The 27,469-nt window shown below is 41.2% G+C and overlaps 2 protein-coding genes and 1 long non-coding RNA gene across 5 annotated transcripts in view; 2 read left to right on the plus strand and 1 right to left on the minus strand.

The window, feature by feature from the left end:
* Positions 1-13,891, plus strand: part of MROH8 (maestro heat like repeat family member 8) — a 37,894-nt gene extending 24,003 nt beyond the window's left edge. Inside the window, exons 12-21 of the mRNA XM_074318124.1 lie at positions 2,050-2,240; positions 3,260-3,397; positions 3,669-3,783; positions 4,113-4,253; positions 5,495-5,659; positions 6,992-7,147; positions 9,204-9,326; positions 10,655-10,754; positions 11,010-11,075; positions 13,616-13,891. Of these exons, the coding sequence (XP_074174225.1) occupies positions 2,050-2,240; positions 3,260-3,397; positions 3,669-3,783; positions 4,113-4,253; positions 5,495-5,659; positions 6,992-7,147; positions 9,204-9,326; positions 10,655-10,754; positions 11,010-11,075; positions 13,616-13,764 (1,344 nt within the window). The 3' untranslated portion in view covers positions 13,765-13,891. The remainder of the gene's footprint in view (positions 1-2,049; positions 2,241-3,259; positions 3,398-3,668; positions 3,784-4,112; positions 4,254-5,494; positions 5,660-6,991; positions 7,148-9,203; positions 9,327-10,654; positions 10,755-11,009; positions 11,076-13,615) is intronic.
* Positions 13,892-20,078: 6,187 nt separating this feature from the next.
* On the minus strand, positions 20,079-21,556 carry LOC141568117 (uncharacterized). Its single transcript, XR_012491137.1, has 3 exons — positions 21,418-21,556; positions 21,168-21,240; positions 20,079-20,198 (listed from the first exon to the last, which is right to left on the minus strand). It is a non-coding gene; the product is annotated as an uncharacterized LOC141568117 (long non-coding RNA).
* A 2,870-nt stretch (positions 21,557-24,426) lies between these two features.
* The window catches only part of RBL1 (RB transcriptional corepressor like 1), a 54,500-nt gene continuing 51,457 nt past the window's right edge, over positions 24,427-27,469 (plus strand). The window contains exon 1 of one of the 3 annotated variants that reach the window (XM_074317465.1): positions 24,427-24,689. In XM_074317465.1, coding sequence (XP_074173566.1) covers positions 24,534-24,689 — 156 coding nt within the window. In that variant the 5' untranslated portion in view covers positions 24,427-24,533. The remainder of the gene's footprint in view (positions 24,690-27,469) is intronic. The other 2 variants (XM_019750224.2, XM_074317466.1) reach the window with 2 other exon arrangements.

Raw genomic sequence — 27,469 nt, forward strand, 5'->3', positions numbered from 1 at the left:
AGAAAGTAAAGGTCCTCCGTGAGCACAGGTTGGCAAACCTTCTCCGTAAAGGACCAGGTAGTATAATAAATATTTAAATAATGACTATACCATCTCCCAAAAAGTGAACGTTTTAGAACTGTTTATACATATATGAACTTCTTGTATATACATTTGGTATACTTTTTCCCCTTTTAAGTAGAATTTATTTTTCAAAGCAGTTTAAGGTCCACTGCAAAACTGAGCAAAAAGTACAGAGATCCTGTATATTCCCTGTCCCCTTCTGCACAACTTCCCCCGTTGTCAACATACGCTTTTTACTTTATGTTCTTCCCTACTAGTTTATGGGCTCGACTTGCTCTGCCTGTTATCATACTTATTATTTTTTTTAGCATCCAAAATTGTTTTGACATCTCTAGTCTGCAGTTGTCTTCTCTCTTTTTCTCTCTGTTCTTGTGAGTTTATGCCTTTTTAAAAATTCCTATAGTGTCATTTTGGTACAGTTTTAAAAGTTAGGCAGATTAAGGTATATATTTAACTATGTCGGTCTATAAAATTGTGTATATGTGTGTGTGTGTGTGTACACATAATACATGCAGAGGGTGCCAAAAAAGTGCATATACATTTTAAGAAAGTAAAAAACTGTATTAAAATTGTAATACTCAATATATACCAACAACAAAAGTTGAATACAAGTCACGTTTAATTTCTGCAATTACAAGAAGTACCATCAGTGTGATTTTAATACAGTTTTTTCCTTTCCAAATCAAATAGTTGTTTCAATCTAGTTGTAGAGGGCGCAGCTCACAGTGGCCCAAGTGGGGATCAAACCGGCAACCTTGGTGTTATTAGCACCGTGCTCTAACCAACTGAGCTAACCGGTCACCCCGTTTTTTTCCTTTCTTAAAATGTGTATATATATTTTTTGGCACCCTCTGTATATATATGTGTGATCATACTACATATACTGTTTGATAACCTGTTTTTCATATAACAATATATGAACTATTTTCCATAATCATATACAGGGCTCTCTATTATCCTTTTCATGGCTGCATAGTAATTTATTTATTTTTAATTACCTTTGTTAAAATAGGTAATATTTACATGGTTCAGAACCATTTATTTAATTATCAAGTTTTCTAGTAGTGAACATTTTGACAGTTTTCAAACTTTTGCCATTCAAACAATGCTGGAGCAAACAACCATGCAGACATAAATTGTGTTATACTGTACATATCCAATTATTTTCTTGGGCTAAAGTCCATTAAAGGGGAACTTCTAGGTCAAAGGATGGGCTTATTTAAACTTTTGATAATGTTCCCAGAAGGTGCCCGTCTACCAGTCATGTATGAGAACGCCCATTTACCCACACCCTCACCACACTGCACATTACCGGTCTTTCCATTGTTGCCTAGCTGATATGTGAAAAAGTAACCTGTTTTAATTATAATTTCATTATTGGTGAGGTTGGCCACTTATATTTCTTCTTTTGTGATTTGTCTGCTCATGTCCTATACACCAGTGCATCTCAATTTTAATGTGCATGCAAACCATAATCATCTGGGGATCTGACTGAAATACAGCTTCTGATGCAGAAGTTCTGGGGTGGGGCTTGCAATTTTTCATTTCTAACCAGCTCCCACATGCTACTGGTGTGTGGCCCATCCTTTGAGTGGTAAGCCTGTACATTTTTTTTCTTACTGATATGTAAGAGCATCTTATATAATAAGAATATTGCATTGATGCAAATACTTTCCCAGGCTGTCATCTAACTTTATGATCACTTTTGCCCTGGCTTTACATGTGTACGTGGTCAAATATGATAATAGCTTCCTTTATAGTTTCCTTCTGGATTTCAGGACTCCCCGTCACTCCTTGGTAACTTTTAATGATCACTCCACACCTACTCCATTCCCCCCTCACTTTCACGTCCCTGCACCGAGTCCCCCTACTGTTCTGCCGGTGGGATAATGGAACCAGAAAGCATGTTCTGGTACAGCAAGAAATAAAGCAACAGTAAGGAGTAAGGCTAGCGTTCAGCTCTGCTGTGTGTCTTTTCTCCCACAGGCAACAGATGCCCTTTATGAGGTGTTTGTGGGAAACAGGCTCCAAGCAGCTACGTTCCGACTCTTTCCTCAGCTTCTCATGACCCTGCTCATCCAGGTTCATCACAGCGTGGGCCTCACCATGTCTGATGTCGCCATCCCACATGGCCTGTACACAGAACAGGAAGTGTCTTCAGAGGTCACCCCTGTGTGGTACTGCCCATTGTAATTTCACTGACCTTAACTAACAATAACCATTGGACAGTACCAACTGTAGTGGGCACAGGGATGGCCAGGATGTGATCCCAGCTGAGGGTGGGGCTCACAGTCTGCTATCCTGTGAGGCATCAAGATGGCATGCCCAGAAATTACTCTGGGCTCTCATTGGTCGTCCTTGGTGTTATTGGTGCCAAGGTAAATTAGACAATGTCGGTCCAGATGCCCTGCAGAATAATGTGGTACCAGGCCTGCCCTTTCTGGGTAAATCAAGTGGAGACAGAGACAAGAGCAACAGCCTTAAACTCACCTCCAGAACCACGCTGGTCCACAAGTGAACAATTCCTCATGTCTGCTTATGCCAGAGAGAGAGGCTTTTAGTTCCCCGTTAGGGTCTCAGCAGAGATTTCTTAGTGTTGCTGTTGCACAGGGATTTCTTTCAGAGGAAGTACAATAATGTATAATATTTAAGGCCACCTGCCTAAAAGTCAGGAGAACTGAGTTCGAATTCTCATTCTTTAACTAGCTGTGTACTCTGGGCAAATCTTTCTGTTTATCTGTGCCTCAGTTTCCTTATCTATAAATGAGGTCGGGCGTGGTGCTTTCCCAGGACCCTTCCAGCTTTAAGATTCTCTGTTGTGTCCAGGATACTAGTTCAATAAATAGTTTTTAAAAGCAGTGGAGGTAAATTTTATGGAGTATAAATGGTATCTAAGTAAAGCTTTTTTAAAAAGCAGTGGGTATCACTTTAGTATCCCATGTCATTTATTTTATCATAGATTTATTTCCAAATCCCAGGGAAACAAAACCTAGTTAGATTTCTTTATGCCTGTAATTTATTGAGGAGCCTTTCAAGTTATTAGAGTATTCAAAGTCTTTTGGGAAATCTAGAAAGAAGAGAATGACAGTCCAGCAGCTATCAATGCATGGCCCTTCTCAGTGAGAGCAGGGTAATTGTGTGCTGGTAAGTTGGAGGGACCTCTTCTATTCACTTGTACTGTTTTTGTTTGATTTAGCTTCGCTATACAGGCTACAAAGACCCTCCTCCTCAGAACACAGTGCTGGCAGGAATTCAACATCATGGAAAAGCATAAAGGATGGACCCTCCTGGCAGGAAAAGATTGTCATCTTCAGGGAATCTCTCTCCTTGCCAAGTAAGGCTTCCTTGTCATGCATACCTGCTCTAACTCAGCATTGTTTTCAGGTAGACTTTTTCCCTTTTAGTTATCACAGAAGCCAAGGTTGGATAACCTTCTTGTCCCAGGGTGGACAAAGACCCATAATACTAGGCAGGTTTTTCAGAGGTCCTGGCCCTGCCGTACCTTCCTGTGCAACTGAAGCTGGGCAAACACATCAGAGGGCCCCCAGCCCTGGGGAAAATGCTGTCTGTTTAGGAGCATTTCTAAGAGTTGTTCTGTTTTACAGTGCATTGCTGGAAAGAAATCACCTCCTCGCACATAAGGTCATGTACTTGTTAGTCCCTCTTCTTAACCGAGGGAACGATAAACATAAACTCACATCTGCAGCGTTTTTTGTGGAGGTAAGACTCACTGTTTGGAAGCTGGATTTTAGGAAGCCTCTAAAGCAGCAGGACCTGCATTCCTAGGCCCTATCCGACTTAGTGAGAGGCTGGGATCTATTTCAGACATGTGATAGAAATAGTTTCAGATTCAAGCCTATTGAAATTCTTCTTTCCACGTATTCATTATTCCTATGTCCTTACAGTGTAAGCAATCACCTTGTAATGTATGTGCTGTCTAGTAGAGATTTCAAAGGGAAATAGTTATTTTGGGCTTGGTGGGAAGGTGGCTCCTCTCATGAAAAACGGCTTAAAGGTAACTTCTTTGGCTGATTTCTGGGTTTTTTCAGCTTCTCCAGAGTCCAGTGTCTAGGAGACTGCCCAGCATATACTCTGTTGCCCGCTTGAAAGACTGGCTACGACATGGAAATAATCTCTTTAAAATTGTTGCCCTAAAGGGACTGTGCTATCTCATCAGACACCGGGAGATGGTAGGAGAGGCCGCAGAACATTGATTCTTAAGTTACAAATAAAACATATCCCAGAAAGATACTGAAGAAACTGTAACAGTGGAGGAGGAAAATTGGGTAGCCTGGGTGCAGGAGTGGGTGGGAATACATCCCTTTGTACCATTTGAATTTTATACCGAGGAAATATGCAAGTACACACTAGTAAACATTTAATGAAATTAAAAGAAATAAAAAGTCCAAGTCACAGATATTCATAATATTTGAAACCTGCAGTTTGTGTAGGAGGTACCCTCATTATCATCACAACCTGGCAACATTTGGGTGTCCTTTTATGCCTCATACTGTCTTACCTTATCATCTAAAGACAAAAATCACTGGACATTCCTGTTGAAAGCTCATTTTCCACAGGCCTCTCTAGAAACTAAACCTAGGTCAGAAGAGTAGATTAACCCCTGAGGCTTTAATTTTATCACTTCAGTTCTATTTTTTTTTTTTAAATTTACACTCACACACACGTACAGGGGGTGCCAAAAAAATGTATACACATTTTAAGAAAAGAAAAAATGTATTAAAATTGTAATACTCAATATATACTGATAACGAAAGATGAATGCAAGTCACGTTTGACTTCTGCAATTACAAGAGGTGCTCAAAGTGGTTACCATCAGCATAATTTTAATAGTTTTTTTCTTTCTTAAAATGTGTATACCTTTCTTTGGCACCCTCTGTATATATCTGAAAAAAATTCTGGTTGATTAGACACGTGAATATTGGTTGGCTTATTCTGTGTACTTTTTACATGTATGTTTTAAACTTTAAAACCCTGAGACTGCTTCCTTTTGGGAGTTTCAGAAGAGCAGAATCCCAATAGGAAGGACCCTAAAGGGTCTGTAGTCAATTCCTGCAAGGAATCTGTAAGCCTCTGTTTGAATACCTTCCATGCTGGGAAACTTGCTACGACCTGCGCTAGCCATTCCACTCTCTCTTGTTGTTAAGAGAACAGTTCCGTACATTAAGCCCAAATCCACATCACTGGACCAAGCTCACCTGGTCCCAATCTCACTCTGCCCCCTTCTCTACATATCAGCCCTGCCAATACTGAGAGAGGGCAATCAAACCCTCTTCACTTCTGTGTTCTTGACTAGCCAGTGCTACCTAAAACTCAACAAACACCAGGTACTGAGTAAGGTGGGGAGCCCTGCTTTGGTACCAGATGAAGTGCTATCAGGAGAGATGGTGATGCTTTTCCTTTGGGCACACAGAGGGAGGACATCAGCAGCCTGTTGCCATGCATCATAGACCTCTTATGTGAAACCGACGAGAAGATCGTTTTGTTGGCCATCAAGATAATCCTGCAGCTCGTTAGGACCATGGATTTCCCTACCCTGGCTGCCATGATGAGGACCCTGTTCTCCTTATTTGGTGATGTAAGTGAGAGGAGAGACTTTCCTAAGGGGAGGGTAACTGGCGTCACAGCAGATAAAAGTCGGGATAGTAATAAATACATTATTTTATATAGTACTTTTTATGTTCAGAGCACTTTCAGAGCTCCTCTCTTCAGACCCTTTCAGGTAACCGTGGTGATAGTAAGGGGTAGTGGTGTTTTTCAGATTTAAAAAACAAAAACAAAACAAACAACGTGAGACATAGAGACTTGCCAAGGTAGTCCTCTGCTTCATGGGATGGGGATGGAGCTTTATAAGAAAAGACATTATCTGTCCTTTCAAGGAACAATCGAGATGGTGGACTATACATATGCAGACTGACAATTAAGTTCGTGAGCTTGTTGTAATGATGTTGCTAACCTTTTTTGATATCAGAGGGATTATTTATTATGAATTTGTACCAACTGGACAGTTAACCAAGTTTACAATTTGGAAGTGCTGAAAAGGCTGCATAAAAAATTTAGACAACCTGAACTTTTCGCCAACAATTCATGGCTCTTGCATCATGACAATGTACCAGCTCACAGGGCACTGACTGTGAGGGAATTTTTATCCAGTAAACAAATAACTGTATTGGAACACCCTCCTTACTCACCTGACCTGGCCCCCAATGACTTCTTTTTTTACCTGAAGATAAAGGAAATATTGAAAGGAAGACATTTTGATGACATTCAGGACATCAAGGGTAATACGATGGCAGCTCTGATGGCCATTCCAGAAAAAGAATTCCAAAATTGCTTTGAAGGGTGGACTAGGTGCTGGTGTTGGGGTATAGCTTCCCAAGGGGAGTACTTTGAAGGTGACTGTAGTGATATTCAGCAATGAGGTACGTAGCACTTTTTCTAGGATGAGTTTGCGAACTAAATTTTCTGACCTCTGTATGTCCCTATCCCAAATCGCAAAGATTTTTCTCTTTGAAAAATCTTTGCGATTTGGGATAGGGACATACAGAGGTTAGAACCACATCCTTGGAAGCACAATGAACCACATCCTTGGAAGAGTCAAATAGGCATGGTTGGGATTTTGAATTTCAGCAAAACAGCTGTGTGAATGGTTAATACCAGTATTAGGCATACGGTATGATGACTACAGGTAGGACTGTGCCCCTTTCTCACACTTGTGGAGAGAGAGGACAACAAATTGTGCAAAGCAGCACGTCTTGCTATCTCCAAATATATTTGGTTTCTTGCCCTCAGCTACCTACAGCTAAATAGCCTCATATTAGGATTGGCGTTTCAACCAATCTAAAGCTCTTACAAGTTAAACACAACCACTTTTCAGTGAGTTACTTCCCTTTGAATATTCCCTTCATAGGTGAGACCTGAGGTTCATCATTTCTCCGTGACCCTCTTTGGAGCCTGCATAAAGTCTGTGAAACACACAGATAAGAAGACTATAGAGAACCAAGTCCTGGGCAGCTTGGTCCCACTACTTCTATACACTCAGGATGAAAATTATGCAGTAGCTGAGGTAATGCCTACTATCAACTTCTTTCTGGATTTTACTTCAAATCCAGAGCCAGATCTGCAAACAAGAGTTCCTGTCTTTGAGGGCAGGGACTTTGTGGCATCATCTTTATTCCTCATTTTCTCTGGTACAGGCTACCTTTCAATTATTTTGCCAAAGTGAATTATGGGAAAAAAATCTTACTCTTTCTGTATAGCAAATTATTGCCTTTTGTGGGTAAGAACGAATGTATTACACCTTTTTGTAGCCCCACCCCAACATTCAGCGTAGCACAGAAACCTAGATACAGTACCCAATTCAACAAACTCTTACTTTTTATGACAATGATAATATTCTTTTTCTTCTTTCATTCACGGACTGTCTCGTGGCCTTGAGACAAAAAGACTTGTCTTGAGGCTAAGTCAGCAATAGTAGCTTCTCTGACAATTTGAAGAAGGCTTTATCTCTTCTGAATCTTCCAGGAGTTTCTGTCTTAAGAGTTGTAGGTGGGATGTCATCATCTTTAGTCCTGTCCCACACCTCCAAACCTGTCCATTCCAAGGTGCAAACTATAATCAGCAGGTTCAGAGACAGGATTGAAGGTTACAGTGGACCTTGGCACCTTGTTATAGGGGAAGTTTTATGGCCTTCCAGCCATAAATATGAAATATTTCAGACCGCAAAAAAGTATAGAGCAGAGCTTTCCAGACCGGATATGGTACGGATAGGTGGAGGTATTGACACCCACTCACCCCTGCCCCCACCAGCCTATGGCAATCAGGCAAGACCTAGACCAGGGGAGGCTCTGGGCTGTTTTCCCTTTGAACGTTGAACAATGTCTGGCTACCTCTTCCAGGCTCCCCAGAGGGTTGCCTAAGCAGAGAGGAGGGATCTAACGTAAAACAGGTTAGGAGTCACTGACACACAGAACACAATAAACACCCACATATCTACCACCCACTCTAAGAAATGAAACAAGAATTAATCATGCACCTATTCCCAGTTTAATTCCCCTAAGAACTATCCTTCTGAATTCTGTTTTTATCATTTCTGTGGTAATATTTTTCATGTTTTAAAACCTTAATATGTTAAAAAAAATAACTTTATATGTTGTATCATTTATAAATCAGCAGCGTTTTGCTTAACATTATATTTATAAAATTTATGTTATGGCTGTAGTTCATTTATCACTGCCATATAGCATTCTACCATGTGAATCTTCTACAACTTTCTACAAATGGGAAAATATTCCCATTTTCCTATTCCTAGACATTTAGATTGTTTTCAGTTTTTTATGATTACAATGCTGCAATGAGCATTCTCGTATAAATTTCTTTGTGTACATGTGTGAGAGTTTCTTGAGGGCATAAACTCAGATGTGGAATATCTGAGTACCTTTAACTTTTCTAGATATTTACAAGTTACTAAAATAAGTAGCTGAACTAATTTGTATTCTCATTAGTGCCCGAAGGAATTTCAATGTCCCAAATATCTAGTGGACCTGGGACAAAATACTTGCTTGGAGACCCATCAGAGCTGTTAGATGGTGCATGGGAGGCATTCTGAGAGTAATGCACAGAGAAGAGGCCCACTTAAAAAAAAAAAAAAAAAAAAAAGAGGGTCACTTGCTAAATTTTGCTCAAGTATCTGGATTAGGAAAGGATCAATACTCTCCAAAGATCCTTCCAAGCCAGAGATTCCACAAGGACTGTTAGAAGAGGAACTATACTTCCCTGTGTAGAGTGACAGAAATATGACAGAGGAGAAACAAGTGGGCATAGGAGCCCTATCACTAGATGGTGGGGTAGTGGGAATTCCTGCCCAAATCTGTGGTGTGGGTATTATACCTGAGAGCTCTCGCTTTTGCCCTAGACCCATGGTTTCTACATCCTCCCCAGAACCCCACAGGTTTTATGGGTCCCCTTTAGGGACTGTCTGGGGAAGTGGATAGAGGGCAGACTTGGGTTCCCTTCCACTCTTCCCCTCACTTCAAGCAGGATAATTCTGAGTTTATTTGAAGGAAGTTTACCTCAGCTAAAAAATGGTTGAAAATACTGATCTCTGGTAATCCTTTTTACAGGCGAGCAGGCAGGTCCTAACTATCTGTGCCCAGTTCCTGAAGTGGAAGCTGCCCCAAGAAGTGTACTGCAAAGGCCCCTGGTACATCCACCCTAGTGAAGTTGGAACAATCTGCAAATTCTTTGTATGTGAGAAATAATGGCTTTGTTAACTCTTTAATAGGCTGACTTTTTTTTCAGATGTAGTTTTTAATCAGTCATTGATATCTAGGAACGGTCTTGTACTGTGAACCTATAGTTCCCTCCCAACTGAGTCACAAATACACTTTCTATTACCACCCTGGTGAACTCTTGGGACCCCCACTATCCTTGGTCAGGCTACAGGGTCAAGTTGATAGTACATACTCAAGTAACCCCTTGTGGAGTGAAGTAAAAGGGAGTTACGTGTTACCTTTATAATGATCTCTAATGCTTCCCATGGATTTAGTGGATTGTTTTACCCTTCATCAGAGCATGTTCAGGGAGCCCCAAGCAAGGGCCACCATGCTGTTGTAGGCCATGCAGCGTGATGGCAGCATGCCACTGGCTCTGCCAGGACCCAGCTGGCATCCTTTCACCTCAGAAACTTGACAAAGGCTACTGTGCCCAATCTTAGGGGCAGGCCTGGGCCAGGGCAGCCTCAGGAGGCCCATCCATTGTTTTCTAAACAACTAGCTCTAGAAGCACTGGGATCCTACTGTGAAGACCCTAGGACTGACACTGCCTGGGGCTCTTCCTTCTGTGTAGCCTGTTCAGGTCCCAGGATGGGCTCCTCTGATCAGACTTAGAGAGCAGGAAATTCAGGGCTCTCGGTGGATAAGCCTACAGATTATCCATGTTAAATCATAAGTTCTATGAGAACAAATTCCTGTTCTCGTAAACCCGAGGTGCCTATCCCTGTAAGATATCCACTGAGAGGTGGATTCATTCATCCAATGAGCATAACACATCCAATGTGCAGTAGGCCACGGAGAACTCAATAACGTGACAACTATGAACACTTCCTAAAGGGAACTTGCAAGCTAGTGAGAGAGATAAAACCTCTGTGGAACAGTAAATAGAAACTCAAGGTGGAAAGTGATACATGCCGAGAGAGGCGTACCTGCAAAATGCCCAGAGCAGGATTAGGTCAGGAAGACAAGAGCTGTCAGGGAAGAGCTCGTAGGGAGGCAGAGCTCAAGGTGGAGCTTACAGAACAGGGAACACTTAGACGCAGAGAAGTGAGGACAGAGTCAGTGGCATTGCAGGTACAGTATGCAGCATGAGTGGCTGTGAGCAAGGTGTAGTCAGAGAATATAACTTTGTCTAGGGGATTATTGTGGCATAATATTCATTGAGCAGCTGTAATTATTTCAAGCACTGTACTGTATACGTATGTCTGACAGAGTCCCTGAGTCTGGAAACTACAGGGAGGCTGATAAAGATAGTGCTGCTACTTCACTCCTTTATAGTCTGACTTTTTTTCCCCACTTAGGGAAAAAAATGCAAGGGAAAAGTTAACATCCTAGCCCAAACCTTGATGTTCTCCAAGAATGCAAAACTTCCTATCAGAAGAGCAGCAGTCTTGTTTGTAGGTACAAAGAAAATCCTTTCATTTCCGCAGACACTTCTATCCTATACTTTCCCAAATTGTGTTGTTCAGTAACCCCATTCTTTATGATGATGACCTTGAAAATATCTCCTTGGAGAAAGGGGCTAGGGTATCCATAGGTAACTGTCAGGCACTTGGTAAATCCGGTTTTTAGAATCTAATTATCACAAGGCCAGTTTTGCCAGCTGCTCAGAGCCAAAGCCAGATCACAGACTCACTGACTTTATTCTGCATTTAGGGCTCTTTTCGAAGTACATGGATCACAATGAGGTCAGGATGAAGGGGACTGACTGGATAGAGGATGGTAAGTGGTAACAAACTTGGGTTTGGGGTACCCCACATTTTGGAAGGTATCTGAGGCAATGACTGCAGGCAGGCTCTGTGGCAGAGGTGAGACTCTGGAAAACAGAAAGCCTGACTTTGGTGGTAAATGGAAGCCCGTGGAGACTTCAGCTGAATGATGGTCTCATCCTAGTCCAATTCCCTCTTTAGGAAAGAACATCACCCTATTTGTCTGGGAACCACCTTTGATGAATTGTCTCAGGGACCATTCCTGAACTTTGTCAGGAAATAAGATATTACCTAGAAAGGCTATCTCAATAAATTATGATGACACCTCACAAGGACCAGAGATGACTGCACTACTATTTTCTATAAACGGTTGTCCTGTAAGGTGGTAGGACTTGGTAATAAAGATGTTTTATAGTCACATAGGCAACCAATCATGCAAATGGTTTTTTGAATTGTCAGTGAGTGAAAATTTTCTTTGAGGATTTAGCACTCAAAGAATTATTTGTCCCCACTTAAGAAGTTGTCTTACAATTAAAAAGTGCCATGCATGTACTTTGAGAACCAAATTAAAATACTGAGTAATACACTAGTTTTAAAATAAAAATATATAAAATAGCCGGAAGCAAAAGCTTACTTCAGAAAGATCATACTGCTTTTCTCTAAGATTTCCTACTTCCCCACAGCTATCAGAGGCAAAAAAATAGGCAAAGTCATGTAGATTATTTTATTCTATGTGATAAGATTCTATTCTATGGTTGATTCTGTTCAATTAAAAAATTATTTTTTATCCAAAATACTGGGGAAACAAAGTTCCTTTTCTAAAGTTATCTGTATAGAAGATCTAGAATATGTACATAAATTATATACATATAGATTAGGATGAACAATATGGGGCGGCCGGTTAGCTCAGTTGGTTACAGCGTGGTGCTAATAACACCAAGGTTATCCATTCAGTCTCTGCATGGGGCACTGTGATCTGCACCCTCCTTAAAAATAATAATAATAAAAATAAATAAATAAATAAAATTTATATACATATATATTTGGATGAACTATATAAAACTGCCATTTTTTAGGGCAAAAATAGTCAAACATCAGCAATCTCATGTGGCTCAATCTGATGGAATAATTCCACCCTCTCCCTTCCTTAACAGTGGATAATCTGTTTTAGAAATAGGGTAGAACACCCTACCACTCTTTTTTGAACAAGTTTCTGTCATTTACCACACCTTTAAGCAAACTTAAACAAAAATAACAAAATTTACAATATCAATTTAAATTAATTTCATGACAGTAAATTTCAATTCCTTTGGATTCCAAAATTGATGCCGGCTCCCTCGTACTCTGCAGAACATGTAGACAGATCTTAATGCATGAACTGGAAGAAACTAAAAACTAATAAAATATTCCATTTTGAAAATAAACACGATCAATTTAAAGGCTAAAATGCTACTGAAGAAATGAAAAGCTCCAAACAAGAAGCAGTCCTGAACATTTTGGAGACCTTGGAGAATTAGAAATTAAGAAGAGAGCCTTTTCTAATATGATACAAATACAGATCCATAAAGTAAAAAAGTGATAGATTTGTCTGTGTAAAAATTTTAAAAACCAACTTTGGAAAAAAAATTTAACACAAAACTGAAAAATAAACAATAGTATCGGGGGGATATATTTGCAACATGATAAAGGGTTAATATCCTTTAAAAAAAATCGGTACTTTCTCAAAAGAAAAGTGGGAAACAATACGAACAAGCAATTCATAAGAGACAAATTGGCCAATAAATGTATGAAAAATACTCAGTATTACTAGTAATCAAAAGCTTGCAAAACAGTGGTGATATATTAGTATGTGTTTTCCTGTCCAAATGGCAAAGATTACTAATTAATACTCAACAATGATATGTTAAGAGAAAACTGACATTATCATACACTGTGCAGGTACGAGCAGAAATTGACACAACGGTTTTATAGAAAAGTTTGGCAATATGTATCAAAACCCTTTAAATAAACATATATTTTGACTTATAAATCCCACTTCTAGGAATTTAACCTATATGAAAATAAGCAGAAACCATTACAGGAATGTTCATTTCAGTGTTACTTAAAATAGCAAAAATGGGGAAACATCTAAAATTAGAAACAAGGAAATTAGTTGAGTGAATTATAGCATATCCATATTGTAGAATCATATGTAGCCATGAAAAATATTGTAGGAAAAAAGGGAGTAATGATTTAAGAGTAACCTCTTGGACCAACACAGGAACTTAGAAATTGACAGTATTAGACAAAACTTAGCAGGTCCAGATACTTTGACTTTATGTAGACTACTTGGCAGTATGATTACTATAAAGGAATAAAACATTTGGCAACTCAGAAATGAGTTTTGTAGGTCAAAATTGGAACTGATCTACAAATGTACAAACTTTCAGACAGAGGCTTGGAAAAAGTCCTTCATCTCGGCTGCTGTAAGCATGGTGGCTGTTTGGTGTCGGGACCAGTGATAATTTCTATTGATCTTTACCTCCAACTTGGGTTTTCTTGCCACTTACATAGATCTGAGAGATCTGCTGAATGACCCTGAGCCCTCTCTGCGCATCGTCGCCTCCCAGGCTCTGTTCCGAGTCCAGAAGGTGGAGGCTGACCCAGATCCCGGGCAGACCGTTGGCGGGTGGAGAAAGCTCTTATGTCATCTTCCTACCTAGAAAATGCAAGGCAAGTAACATCAGGTGAAAACTAATCCTTTCAGAAACCAGAGAAGCAACTAGTGCTTCTTTTTTTTTCTTTTTCTTTTTTTTAAGACTTAAAGCAATGCCAGCATGAAGCTACATCCACCCAGTTATCTCAGAACTTATTTTTTTGCTGTCAAACTCTTTAAGGAATTAGAATATGTAGGGGAGAGCAGCTCTTGTTTCAAATTGGCAGAAATAGTGAAAATCTATTTCTGAGTATTTGAGGCATGCCAGACACCCATAAAGTTCCAGTTTGATCAACATGTCTGGGACAGCTTCAACAGAGATTTTAACTATTAATAAATGTTAATGTTGCAGTGTTTGTGTTGTTGGCTCTTTTTTCAAGGCCCAGTCTACTTGTGAATGGTCTTAATAATAAAGTAACAACGAGTTTTTATAATTTGATATTGATATATTTTTATAAAATTTCTTATGGCCTTTCACCTTTCTCTCTTTCCCTTTCCCTTAAAAACCTTCCAGCAAGAAAAAACTTCTGAAGTGGTGTAGTGCTAAGTCTATCCCAAAATATGGAGGTTTCCTCTTCTTCCCTCCTACAACTGCTCCTTCAATGGCTCTAGGATAGGAACTGTTATTTGTTGAGTACCCCCATTGTCTGCTTTAAGCTTTGATGGAGAGCATTTTCTTACAAGCAGAAATTTTTTGAAAAGGAGATTAATTTGTACTGGGTGAATACTTTGATGAGCTGCATGTTAAAGGGTGGAAAACCCCCCAAGAGGCGTGCTAGATTAATTAGAAATGGTCATTGTTGGTCTAATTCCCAGGCTCTTGTTTGGTTGAGGAACAGAGAGCCAGAGCTGAACTATTCAGGGCATTGGAGAGGCCTCTTGAAGGTGGCATGGGAAAGGAGAAAGGAGATAAGGAGATGAGGCAACTGGCATATGAAAGATAGACACATCCAGTGGGAACTGCATTAAGTTTTTGTTGTAAATCCTTGTCACCCCGTCTCCCCATCCTTTCTGCCGAGACATTATTAGGAACAAATTTCTCCATGATTCATGGTAAGTTGGATGTTTTGAGGGATGTGACAGCATGCCAGATGTGGCTTCAAGAGGATCCCTGCCTAAGAGAGGTTTTCGTATTTGGGACTAAATCAGGAGTTTGAGCTAAAATGGAGGCCCCGGATGCCTGATGGACTCCATCGTCCCCCTCGAGCAGAACCAAGAGTACACCTTGAGGGTGACCAGTGGATGCTAAGCTTGCACATTTCAGTCACATGCATCCCTCACTGCTTTCTCCGTGGTCTCCCAGAGTGCGTCCAGCTCTACTCCACTGTGTGCAACTCCACTGTCCATTTTGTGGGTTAGCCAATAAAAATGACTAATGCTTGTCAAACACTTACAATGAGCCAGACTCTAGGGATATTACATGATTAACTCTTTCAATCCTCATAACTGCTCCATGTATTTTATCTCCATTTTGCAGATGAGGAACAGAACCTGAAAGGGACTTGCCTGAGGTCACACAACCAGTAAATGCCAAACTCTTGTCTGGCTCCAAAGCACACATGGCCTGTCTCCTCTGCTCCTCCAGTCTGGTCTTTTCCCTCTAATGTGGAAAAGGCAGATTTATTCTACTATTAATCTCAGTTGCTGAACTCATGCCCCAAACTCTTACATTCAAACAAATGTTATAAAATGTTATTGAACCTCAAATAATGAATACAAAGTTTGAGCACTTCTTACCTAAAAGTTAGTGTACCTCACTTTATTTTTTAATGGGATTACAATGCACATCCTTCACTGTGGAGAGTGGAGTCACAGCAAAAAGTGGTGGTTTTTCTTGAGGAATACTTTTTGAGTCCTTGGTTTGATTTCATGAACTATCCCTGTCTCACGGAAGAAAACAGGCCTCCAGGTTTAGGATGCAGTTGAAATCTCTAGTGACATATAAAATGTTGAATGAATGAATCCTTTCTCTTTACTCCTGTTCATGCGAGAGTCCCTTTCCCTCGAGGCAGACTTTTATTTTTTGAGAAATACCACCAACGGAGTAGCAAGCACAATGCTTATTTTATCTTATTTATGTTTTATGTTAAAATTCACAGAGAGAAGCATCCATTAAGAGACAGAGGACTGCTCTTTACTGAACTACCTCAGCAGTTTGGGAAGGGCTGAAGAAGTACTTAATAGTGATTATATTAACAAGTCTGTTTATTCCAAATAGCTCCATTATTTTTATAGAAAGCTCTCTTCAGAGACAGGTTTATGTTTTTATGGAATTTCAAAAATTCACAAAAGTTTCTGGACATTTAATTTTGTTATAGTATGTTGAAAGAAAAGTGTGATATAATTGAGTATTATTTTGGCTTTATTTTCCTTATATACTATTAAAATGTATTATTCATTATCTATTACTGGCCCAGCTGTGTCTTTATTTTTTTTAGCTTTTCGCATTTTAAAATTTGAGTATTGCTTTCCCTCCTTATACTGAGAAACCTATCTTATAAGAAATGCTTTTTTTCTCTTATTGAAAGATTATACTATCATGTAAGTAAAAGATGGCATTGGGGAAGGGGAGAATCTCTCAGGCATCAGCCCTGGCAAGTAAAAGTACACTAGGTACAATTGTAAAATAGGTGAAATCTCTCTGCCAGTTCCAGGGGGACCGCCTTCCTTCTCCCAGATTCTAGGCTTCATGCTCCTTTTTCTAGCTCTCCCTCTCAGGAAAGGATCTGGTGAACTCACTGTTAGTGTAAGTGATTAATAATGCTAGACTTAATAAAGTTAACTCTTCCAGAGATTTTTGTTTTGTTTTGAATTTTTGTGAGTTTATTTGAGCCAAAATTGACAACATATGCTGGGGAGCAAAATTTCAAACACTCTTGAGATTTTTGCTTTTTAACAAAGTAGAATTTTTAAGCCAAAGGTATGAACCTCTAATTGAGAAATTTTAGGCATTACTGAGCAGGACGGAGAGAGGAGGTATTGGGAGATGGGGTTGGAGGTGATGGTGGGGAATAGAGATTTTCCTGTCATCCCCAGAACCATATCATAAAAGCAGCTGCTTGGGACGGCCAGATGGCTCAGTTGGTTAGAGCGCGGGCTCTCAACAAGGTTGCTGGTTCAATTCCTGCATAGGATGGTGGGCTGCGCCCCCTGCAACTAAAGATTGAAAACAGCGACTGGACTTGGAGCTAAACTGGGCCCTCCACAACTAGATTGAAGGACAACTACTTGGAGCTGATGGGCCCTGGAGAAACACACTGTCCCCAATACTCCCCAATAAAAAGAAAAAAGCAGCTGCTTCCCCTACCTCTTCCTAACCCTTTTCAGAACACAGCAGAGGAAAAGGATTAGAAAGGATAATTCACAGCTGCCTTCTGTTATGGAGAACACAAAGTGATGGATTCTACATTTCCTTGTAAGGAAATCCCTGACCTCCTAGCCTGCCAGTTTTCTAGGTAATTAGGAAACATCTAGGAATAAAACAACAAAATCCATACTTTGGTGGGGTGTATAGTCCAACAGGGAGAGAAATAATATAATGTATAATATATAAGTAAACATAAAATAGTGTGTTAGAAGCTAGAATATGCTCTGGAAAAAAGATCCCAGTATGAGGAGTCAGGAGTGTAGTGACTGTAGGGTAGAAGACAGTGCAATTTTCAATAGAATAGTTAGCAGTAGGTTTCCTTAAGAAGGTGATATTTGAGCAAATACTTGCTGGAAGTGAGGGAATTAGCTATGCAGATCTAGAGAGAGAACATTTTGGGTATAAGAAATAGCCATTTCAAAAGGCCTAAGGCGAGCCGGCCCAGTGGCTCAGGCGGTTGGAGCTCCATGCTCCTAACTCTGAAGGCTGCCGGTTTAATTCCCACATGGGCCAGTGGGCTCTCAACCACAAGGTTGCCAGTTCAACTCCTAGACTCCCACAAGGGATGGTGGGCTCTGCCCCCTACAACTAAGATTGAACACAGCACCTTGAACTGAGCTGTCACTGAGCTCCCGGATGGCTCAGTTGGTTGGACGGTGTCCTTTCAACCACAAGGTTGCCAGTTTGACTCCCGCAAGGGATGGTGGGCTGCGCCCCCTGCAACTAGCAATGGCAACTGGACCTGGAGCTGAGCTGCACCATCCACAACTAAGATCGAAAAGACAACAACTTGACTTGGAAAAAAGAAAGTCCTTGAAGTACACACTGTTCCCCAATAAAGTCCTGTTCCCCTTCCCCAAATAAAATATTTTTTTTAAAAAGCCCTAAGGCATAGAGTTGCCTAGTTATCAAGGAACCACAAGGTCAGTATGACCAGGCAGGCTGGGGTGAGGAAGGAGAGGAGCAAATGAAGGCGGAGAGAAATGAAGATATATAAGGGACCAGATCCAGATCCTCAGTGACTTGCAGGCCATAACAAAGAGTTTGGCTTAACTCTCAGAAATGGGGAGTCACTGAAGCATTTTCAAACTTTTGGATTTTTGCCAGTTGCGTTGGTTAAAAAAATGGTTTTCAGTGGTTTAAATTGTAAAATAGGTGAAATTTTCATTTTTTTATTAGAAAGGTTGAGCATCTTTTTATGTCTAAATGCCATCTATATTTCTTTTCCTAAGACTGTATTCAAATCCTTTCCCCATTTCAGAGGTTTGTTAGTCCTTTACATGTTGATTCATAGGAGCTTTTTATATATTGAGGAAATTAGATTTTGGTCTGTTACTTTAGTTGCAAACTAAGTTAACATCTGAAATGGTCTAAAGGCCTGGGTATTTGTCTGTTGCATTTCAAACTTTAGGACCTTAGTAATAACGTTGCAATTGTATATGCAATTTAATTCATGATTGTTCACCCGTGTCTTATTTTTTCAAACTAAATATACAGAGAAAAAGTTTCTTAAATGATAAAATGCTTAGACATTCTTAGGTGCAGTTTTTAATTGAGCTTACAAATAACAGGTAGTAAAAAAAGTGTTTTAAGTATCATAGCATATAAATGTGATGACCTATTTATTTTATAGCACATTTTATGTGTTAATTTTTAGCATAAAGTACATGGTTCAAAGGATGCAAAAAGATACACAGTAAAAAGTAATTTTCCTAAGCTTACCTCACCACTCCTGAGTTTCTCTTCTCTTTGTAGGCAACTGCAATTCCTGGTTTTTTAATGTATCCTTCCCAGAGATATTTTATATATATATAGTCTTTATATATTTTATATATTATATATATATAATCTTTAGTCTGTTTGCTCTAAGTGGACCCATTCCTAATCTCAGCTACTCAATTTAAATTCATTCAAGAATCAATTACATTGATTGAGGTGACACACTTCAAGGTGTGGAAATAAAGTAGATTGGAGTTGGTTGGAATGTACCTTGCATTAATTGTATAATTTAGATATCATTATCACCATTTTATAGCTAAAATAAACAGGCTCAGAGTTGCCAGAAAGCACGAAATCAGTACATAGCAGTGGTAAGACTTTTACATCTCTTGATTCCAACCTCTGTACTTTCTTCAGTAGCCCCATAGGTAACCGCCTGAGCTGTTTCAAAGAAGGAAAAACATCATTTTCTCTAAATTGAATAAGGACATTTAAATGAGGGAAAAGGCAACAGGGATAATCTCAGCAAGATGGTTTGCTATCTTTGGGTGTTTGTTATATACATACCTCTCATATGGCTTGACTTTTCCACCATGACCTCTGCTTAAAGGGCTAATATCTAGGGTGGGTATTCACTAAATAATGTTGTTTTCCAGCTTCTCTGGGATTGCAGAGGAGTAGGATTAACCCAAGTTAACATATGGATTCAGGAAACAAAAATGATCCTAAATGTTGGTTCTAGGGAGAATGAAGTCTGTGCCAGGACAGTATGTTGGAGGAAAACCTAAAAGAAAATGCTATTCTGAAGTATGACCCAGTTGAGTGCCTTCGGTATAGATGTTGGTGGATAAAGGCCCTAGAATTAAAATTTTTAAGTTTAAATTGGGGTTTTCAGTTCTTTATCCAAAGTCGAAATGAGGTATAAAAATCACGTCTTTAGGAGGAGGGCTGGCACTACTTTCCCCATAGGGATCAACCTTTTCATGGGGCCCCCACTTTAGTTTTTCCTTTGAGCATCAAGGACAGTAAGAATGATGTCAGGACTTGCTCCTCCCCCACCACTATCAACTGCTTCTTTTTGACAGTTAGATGGTTAGGATTTTTTCCTAAGAGGGGCATGTGCTGATCGAGTACCTATTTAAGGGGCATAGCAAAGCTGGGGGACAAAAACCTTTTTGAACGAATGTCAAAATGAAATAGCCATGTTGAGAACATTTTGAGAACTTTCTTACACTTACTTTGTTGAGAATTGTTTATATTTTGCATTACATTTGGGAGAGTGTACAGTATAATCTTTTTAGTCTTGGAGTCTCAGAAGGTCTTAATCAGGTTCTGGATACAGGCTCTGGGGAACTCTGAAATAGTAAACCACAATAGGGAGGTTAATCATAGAAGGGATCACACAATGAGATCAAAATAGAAACAACCTTCATGATGTATCTAGACCAGACATGAAGGCAGAGTAAAATCTATTTCACTACCCGTACTTCATTTTCTAGTCAAAAAAGCTCAGCTTAGTGCTAAATGGGCATGCCACTGGATATTAAGAAGAAAAAAGAAAACCCAACGTGAACCCTGATAAAAAAGGTAGGGCCAAAGGAAAATAAGAAAGCATGCAAGTGAGGCTGGCTCTGACAGATGTGTCCTCAATGCTAAGCTGCCTAAATTTGATTGAACTGGTAATAATGAACCCCTCAAGAGTTTTGAGAAAGTGACATGCTAGAAATGCTGCTTGAGAAAAACTAGACTAGTAACTAACTATAAAATGGGTTGGAAGAGAAAATATAAAATGTTGAGACAGCTAGAAACCTGGTAGAGGAGGAATCCACAAGATTTAGTGTAGAGGATGAAGGAATGGGGTGTCAGCGATAACAAAGAGGACAGCATGGGCTGGGGTTTTTTTTGGTGAGTGTAGCAGTACTGTTTATTGAAAACTAATGACATTGTTCAGGTACCATCCAAAAGGGGGTTGGAGGGGAGGGGAAGCCAGTACTGGTTAATTCTACTTTAAAGGAAATAAGGGAACTCAGGAGGATTTTCCTTTTATCTTGGCTTCATTTCCAAGGCCTATACTTTCTAATAATTCAATTCAGGACAGTCTGAGAATGACGACATGGCAAAAGGAAAAACCACAGAAGCAAGTGATTGGATGTAAAGGGTAACAGTTCAGGTGAATCAAGAGATGGGAAATGAAAATGCAAGACTTTACGTAGACAGGATATGACTTATTCAAAGTCCAAGTTGAGAGTCCAGATTTAGCCCCGAAGAGAAGAAAAAAGAATAATGTTTAATGTTTCTCAGTTTTTGTTTGTTTGGTGGATGACCTTTGAGAGGTGTTTCTTTTGTTCTTGGATCATTTTCAAGCCAGCCATGCCCCTCAGTTTGTATCTGGATGATCTGAAAGTAACAGCAAAGGAAGAATCAGTGTCTTGCACACAGGAGGCACTCAGTAAACATTTGTGGAATGAAGAAATGGTTTTTAGGAGTTAGTATGTGTGAAGTGGGAAAAGAATCAGGAGGATCAAATCTAATAGCAGAGAAGAAATGGGCTATAATACATATACAGCAACTCACTGAAATCCAAACCATCTCTTTAGAGAGATGAAAAATGGGGCAATGAGTCCCTGGTTTTGTTGGTTTATAATCCCTGACAGCTATTTCCTTTTGTATTGGTTTCTCTTCAAGGCCAGAATCACCCTCTGCAGTTCAAATCTGGATTTAAAAAAAAAAAGAGATTGATTAGTTATGGCAAAGGCAAAAAAACCTGAGGCTTCTTAGCTCTTGTGATCTTGTCCAGGACCCGCTGTGAAAGCCAGGATTGCATGCAGAAGACTCATTTTTTTGTGTTTCCCCATCCTAGAAAATACCCTTCCCTTTGCCTCTCCTCCACCAAACTTCTTAAAGAGAAGTTTTCTGACCTTCCTCCCCTTAGCCTCTTGGTGATAGTAATATGGCTTCCAGCCCCAGTGGGCTAAAGAAAACTGCTCTGGCAAAGGTCACTAAAAATATATGAATGATAATATATGAGGTCTTTGAATTCCTCATCCTATTTGAATTCTCTGCAGTGTTGGACTTATTTCCTGACCTCTGAAATACTGCTCTTGTTTTTATACCTCTCTGGCCAGTTTTTTTTTTCATTCTCTCCCCAAATTCTGCCCATCCCTGAAATGCTGGTGTTCCTAAAGATTCCACCCTTAAGTCTCTTCTCATGCCATCACACTCCCTCATACGAACCTGCTCCCTTCGCTTCATGTACTGCCTGAATATGCCCAAAATCTTCCTGTCTGGGCTGTGTCCCCACTCCTGGAACGCTGTCTTAATTAAATAAGTACAGTAGGTTTATTAGGAACCAAATGAGCCACTGGAGGAGGACTTGCATCCATCTCACCTGCACTAATCCTGACATCTCTTTGCTGATAGGAAAGGAAGTTAGGAGGATTGATAATCCGTTACAGACCCCTGGGCACTGGAGATAGACCTCCCTACAACTGCCCATAACCAATGCTGTAAGCAAAAACTCATAGGAGGAGAGTTTCTGTTACAGACACTATGTGACAAGAGAATATGAGATGGTCCTAAAGTCAACTGCAGTAGCTTCTAGAAGGGAGCAAAGTTGGACGTGCCCCAAACTCTTACGTGCCACATGGGTGGTTCAGTTTGAGTTTGAGTTTTGGGGGGGAGTTTGAGTTTTTACTCATTGGAGACCCAGCTTGCAGCTGCTTCCCTAGTCCCAAAGGGGCACCTTCCAGAGTCCAATAGCCTTTCCTTAAACTTCCTGCACGCATCATAAGCACAGCAGTTCTAGAATTGGGCTGATCCCTCTGCTTGCACTCTCATTATAGTTCACAGCATCACATTTTACCCTCTTGGCCCAGATGGAAACGTGTTACAGGGGCTCCTTCCTCTTCAGCAGTGGCCCCCTTCAGTTCTAGGCCAGAGACCTGTCTCCAGGTTGGCTCCTTCGTATACAGGACCAGTCCTCTGCCATCTCCATACCTCTAGTCTCTACCCCACCCAATCCATGTGTCACACTGCAGCCAGAGGAACCTGTCCAAAACACCCATCATTCATCACCTTTCCTTAAAACCTTCACTGATAATGTCCAGGATTTTAGTGGAGCATATGAGGGGCTTTGCAACCTACCTTGCCCTGTCTTCCATTTCCATCTCTGGGGACCTCTTCCCTCATCCAAGCAACAATGGGCTCTTTGTAATTTTCAAATACAACATGCTAAGTATTGAGTACCAATGAGCAGTCAGGCGTTAGTCTAAACTTTGGAATATAGTGAATATGAAAGGAAGGCCCTGCTCTCATGCAACTCACATTTGAGTAGGAAGAGCCAGTGAATAAACAAGATAATTTCAGATAGTGATAAGGTACTATGAAGACAAATGGGGTTGGGGATAGGGTCAGCTATTTTAGGTACGGTGCTCAGAGATGGCCTGAGAAGGCCACAATTAATAGTTGAACTTGAATGATGAGAAGCCAGACAAGCAAAGATCTGGTGTAGAGTATATGGGGCCATTTGATCAGTGTGTGACAAAGGCCTTAACGTAAGAACTTAGCTTGGTAGCTTGGCATTTTCAAGGTTCCAAAACAAAGCAGTGAGGTTGGACCTTATTACATACCTGGGAAGGGAGTGGAGAACATGAATGAGGCCAAATCACATGGGGCCTTGTGGCCATAGAAAGGAGCTTGGATATTTTAAAGGCAAGACAAACCTATTGAAGAATTTTGAGTGAAGGACTGACATGCTCTGATTTACCTTTAAAAAGATCACTCGGGCTCTTCATGAAGAGGGGTTTTGCTGGAGCAGAAAGGATAAGCTTCAAGACCAGTTCCACGCCCTCAGGCTTATGCTCAGGCCATTCCTAAGACTGGAATGACTGTCTTTACCGGGACGGTTCCCAGGGCCCAGGGAGCTGAGAAAGGGCCCCCTTACTGCATTTCTCTTAGTTCAGATCAAGCCTCATTTAGCGATCAAGACATGGCGAGGAGTCTCCGACCATCCTTGCCTCACCAACCCTTCAGTCATTCAACAGACCACTCACTGGGCGCTGGAGTCACTGAGGAGACGCCAACGAGCCCCCCTCCCCATTCCCACTCCCTACTCTCCCCCTGTCAAGGGACCACTTTTTTCGGTTCCCTGCTCCATCTCTAACACAAGGGGTAAGTCTCAGACTATGTTTGACGCCGCGGAGCAGTAACAAACCAGGCCCGTGCGTTGGCGGGACAGAGGAGCCTTCTTCCTAAGATGAACAAGGCCACCTAGTAATAGACAGCCCCAGCCCTACCCCACACCCAAGAGCCGCGGAGACAAGAGCGGAGCCGCGGGCTTCGAGGTAGCATATGGACTACAACTCCCAACAGACTCTGCGCGCGGACTGCTGATCCCTCCGCTCCCAATTTGTCCCGCCAGCTGTGCCCACAGCTGCCTGCCGAGGGCCAAGACCAGGTTTTTTTCAGCACCCGAGGTCCGTCTTCTAATCACATTTTCTGACAGGGACCGCTGAGAGCCCCGGAGGAGAGACGGACTTTTTCGACTAGAACGCGGATGCAGACTATCGTAGAGCCATCGCTCTAACACGGCCGATTTTCGCGCGCTTTGGCGCGGGGAGTTGTGGGTAGGGCGCCCAAGAGGGAGAAAGGAGCCGGGGGCTGTGATCGCGCCGCCCGCCGGGCCTGAGGGGATGTTCCAGAACAATCCCCACGCGGAGGGAGCGACGGTGGTCGCCGCGGCCGGGGAGGCGCTGCAGGCCCTGTGCCAGGAGCTGAACCTGGACGAGGGAAGCGCGGCCGAAGCCCTGGACGACTTCACCGCCATCCGGGGCAACTACAGCCTAGAGGTGAGCGGCGGCAGGTGGGACGGCGGGGCTCGACCCTCGCCAGGCCCCACCTCCGCCCCGCCCCTACCCTACCCTACCCTATGGGGCGGTGGGAGTTTCCCCACCGAGAAGGGTCGCCGCCCAGCCGGGCGCTGCAGCGTGCGAAGCTGGAGGGCGAGTGTAGATCATGCTATCCTTTTTTTTTTTTTTTTTTGAGGCGGGAAACTGAAGTCCGGAAAAGGAGGGGTTTGCCCGAGGTCACACGCCACTCAGGGGGTCCCATAGACTCCACACCAGACTTCCCCCCGTCCTGCCAAGCGCCACAAACGTCATGTTACTGCCTTTAAATCTACTACAAAACCAAATACTATAATGATAAAAGCTAAAATGAATTGTATGCCAAGACATCGCTGCCCAGCGCTTTAAATATGTCACCTCACTTAGTGCTGGCTACACGTTCTGTGATCCCCATTCTCCCACTGAGAAGCTGAGCCCCAAAGAGGTTAAGTTACTTGCCCAAGGTCAGGTGGTTAGTGGTGGAGCCAGACTACTGAGTCCCAGCCATTAACATCTCCACTCTTACGCCTCCCGATGGCGGAAGTGTGGGTTACTCACTTTGAAGCCAATGTTCATTCATACAGGGCTACCTCTCAGCTCCAGGTTCCTCCTCTCTCAGATGGGGATACTTAGATTATCCTGATGCTTTCGCACAATATCTGGCCATGATAGAAAATAAGTAAATGTGGACAATCATTATTAGATTTTTCCTAGTCATTCTTGGTATTTAGTCCTCACGACAGCCCTGTGAACATGGCAGAGGAGTGTTACACCTGTTTTCAGGTAATAATATTAAGGCAAGCATAAGCCCAGTGTAGAGATAGAATTGTGATTGAGTGTATTTCAGCAATTAATCCAGTGACTTTATATTCAAAGGCTTTCATGATCCCAGGGGGCTGGTCTGAAACGTAGAGTGCTCCACTGACTCACCACCCAGTGAAATAATTAATTGCTGGATTTAAAGGCAGAGAGTTGGAAATTTGGAGTTGAGTGTACGTGTCTGTATATAAGGGAAAAGTACCCAATGTCTCCAGAGTAGGTCTGGACAGACTGGGTAAAAGACAGTGATCTGCATCCGTGCGTAATGTGACTGGAAAGCTGGGGAAAGAATAAGAAAGTAAGGAAGGTTATGAATTATTGTCTCAGTGAAAACAACTGATTTTTTAAAAGCCCGAGAAAGCAGCTCTGACATTCCAGGTCCTCACTTAGTCTCTTAGTGAATAAGCTTTTACTGAGTGACAACTGTAGTCAGGCCATTAAACTAGGCACCTCTTTCAGATTCTTGAATATGCCAAGCTTGTTCCCACTTGTGTGCTTTCTCTATGCCATTCCCTCTACTGGGAACCTTTTCCCTCACCGACAACTCCAGGGAAAATTGAACAGCTAGATCTCCAGTTAGGCAAAGTTGATCAGGACCTCTTAAATTTTTGATTTAGAAAGCCCACATGTGTGAATTAAGATTTCATGAGTGTTGATTCTATCCACAGTGTTTTATTTTCTTTTTTCATTTTTGTTTGTTTTATGGTGAAGACTCTTGCAGTAGGCATCTTCATATATCTGCTGCTTCCTAAGAACCCTTCCCTGCAGTCCCTACACCTCTCTAGTTTACCTGACAATCTCCTGCATACATTTGCCCCTTGCTCTTTCCCTGCTCTCCTTACATTTTGGTGGTTTACCACTTACCAATTTTAAGTTTCCCTCTGTGAATCCTCCCCTGACCTCTAGTCAAAATTATACTCACTACACTGTATTTTCCCACAACACGTTATTTTCATTTCTTACAGCATATATCTGACCAATAATAGATAATAATATCTGTTCTTCTTAGCTCTAGACTTAGAGTTCCCTGAGGTCAGAAATTGTATTTCTAAGATCTAGCATCAAGGAATTAGAATAAATAATATAGGGAAAAAATAATTCCAGTACTTAAATATTCTTTATCTTAATGTTTTCATCTAGTAGCGTGTATCCAAAGGCTCTATAATTCTTGGATACTGTTTCCAAATAATTCATTACTCAAGGCTTCTAAAAATATACAGCCTTAAGACTACCTGCCTCATTTAATGCCTTGAGCAAATAAGACTTCTCACTACTTTAATGTAGGAACACTGGGTTTTAGTTTAGCTTTATTGGTGGCCACCCATTTCTGTCCACCCCTTTCGGATTATTGCAAGAAGTCTATCAATCTCTTTATCCTTTTAGAGTCTAGTCTTAAAGAGGATCTGCGGAACAGTAATAGGAACAGTTATATGTTACTCTGTGAGATTTGTGTCTAACTCTTAAATTTCATGTATAGTTCAGCAGTGAAGTCATGAAGTGATTCTAGCTTGGAGATATCTCCAGTCTATGTCAGAGGATTAAGTGTTCAATTCCCAAATGTCACCTTTTTTGTAGCATGGTAAATTGAGATATCTGCTAAGAGACATCTATACTTACTATAACATTTTAAAGATTGGGGTAAATCCCCAAATATTTACGTCATAAAAATGAGTCTCTTTTATGTTGTGCAAGATAGGTATTAATATTTTATGTGTGATTCCCTTGTCATCATTCCACTCTGTTCTTACCTTTCTCTGCCAAACTGGTTAAAAAAGAAACATAAAACTAAAATGGTAGAAAGGGGGGTAGCCGGATGGCTCAGTTGGTTAGAGCACGAGCTCTGAATAGCAGGGTTGCCGGTTGGATTCCCAAATGGGCCAGTGAGCTGCAGCCTCCACAACTAGATTGAAGACAACAGCTGCAGC

This window comes from Rhinolophus sinicus, linkage group LG13 (assembly GCF_036562045.2).
Source record: "Rhinolophus sinicus isolate RSC01 linkage group LG13, ASM3656204v1, whole genome shotgun sequence".
Classification (NCBI taxonomy): domain Eukaryota; kingdom Metazoa; phylum Chordata; class Mammalia; order Chiroptera; family Rhinolophidae; genus Rhinolophus; species Rhinolophus sinicus.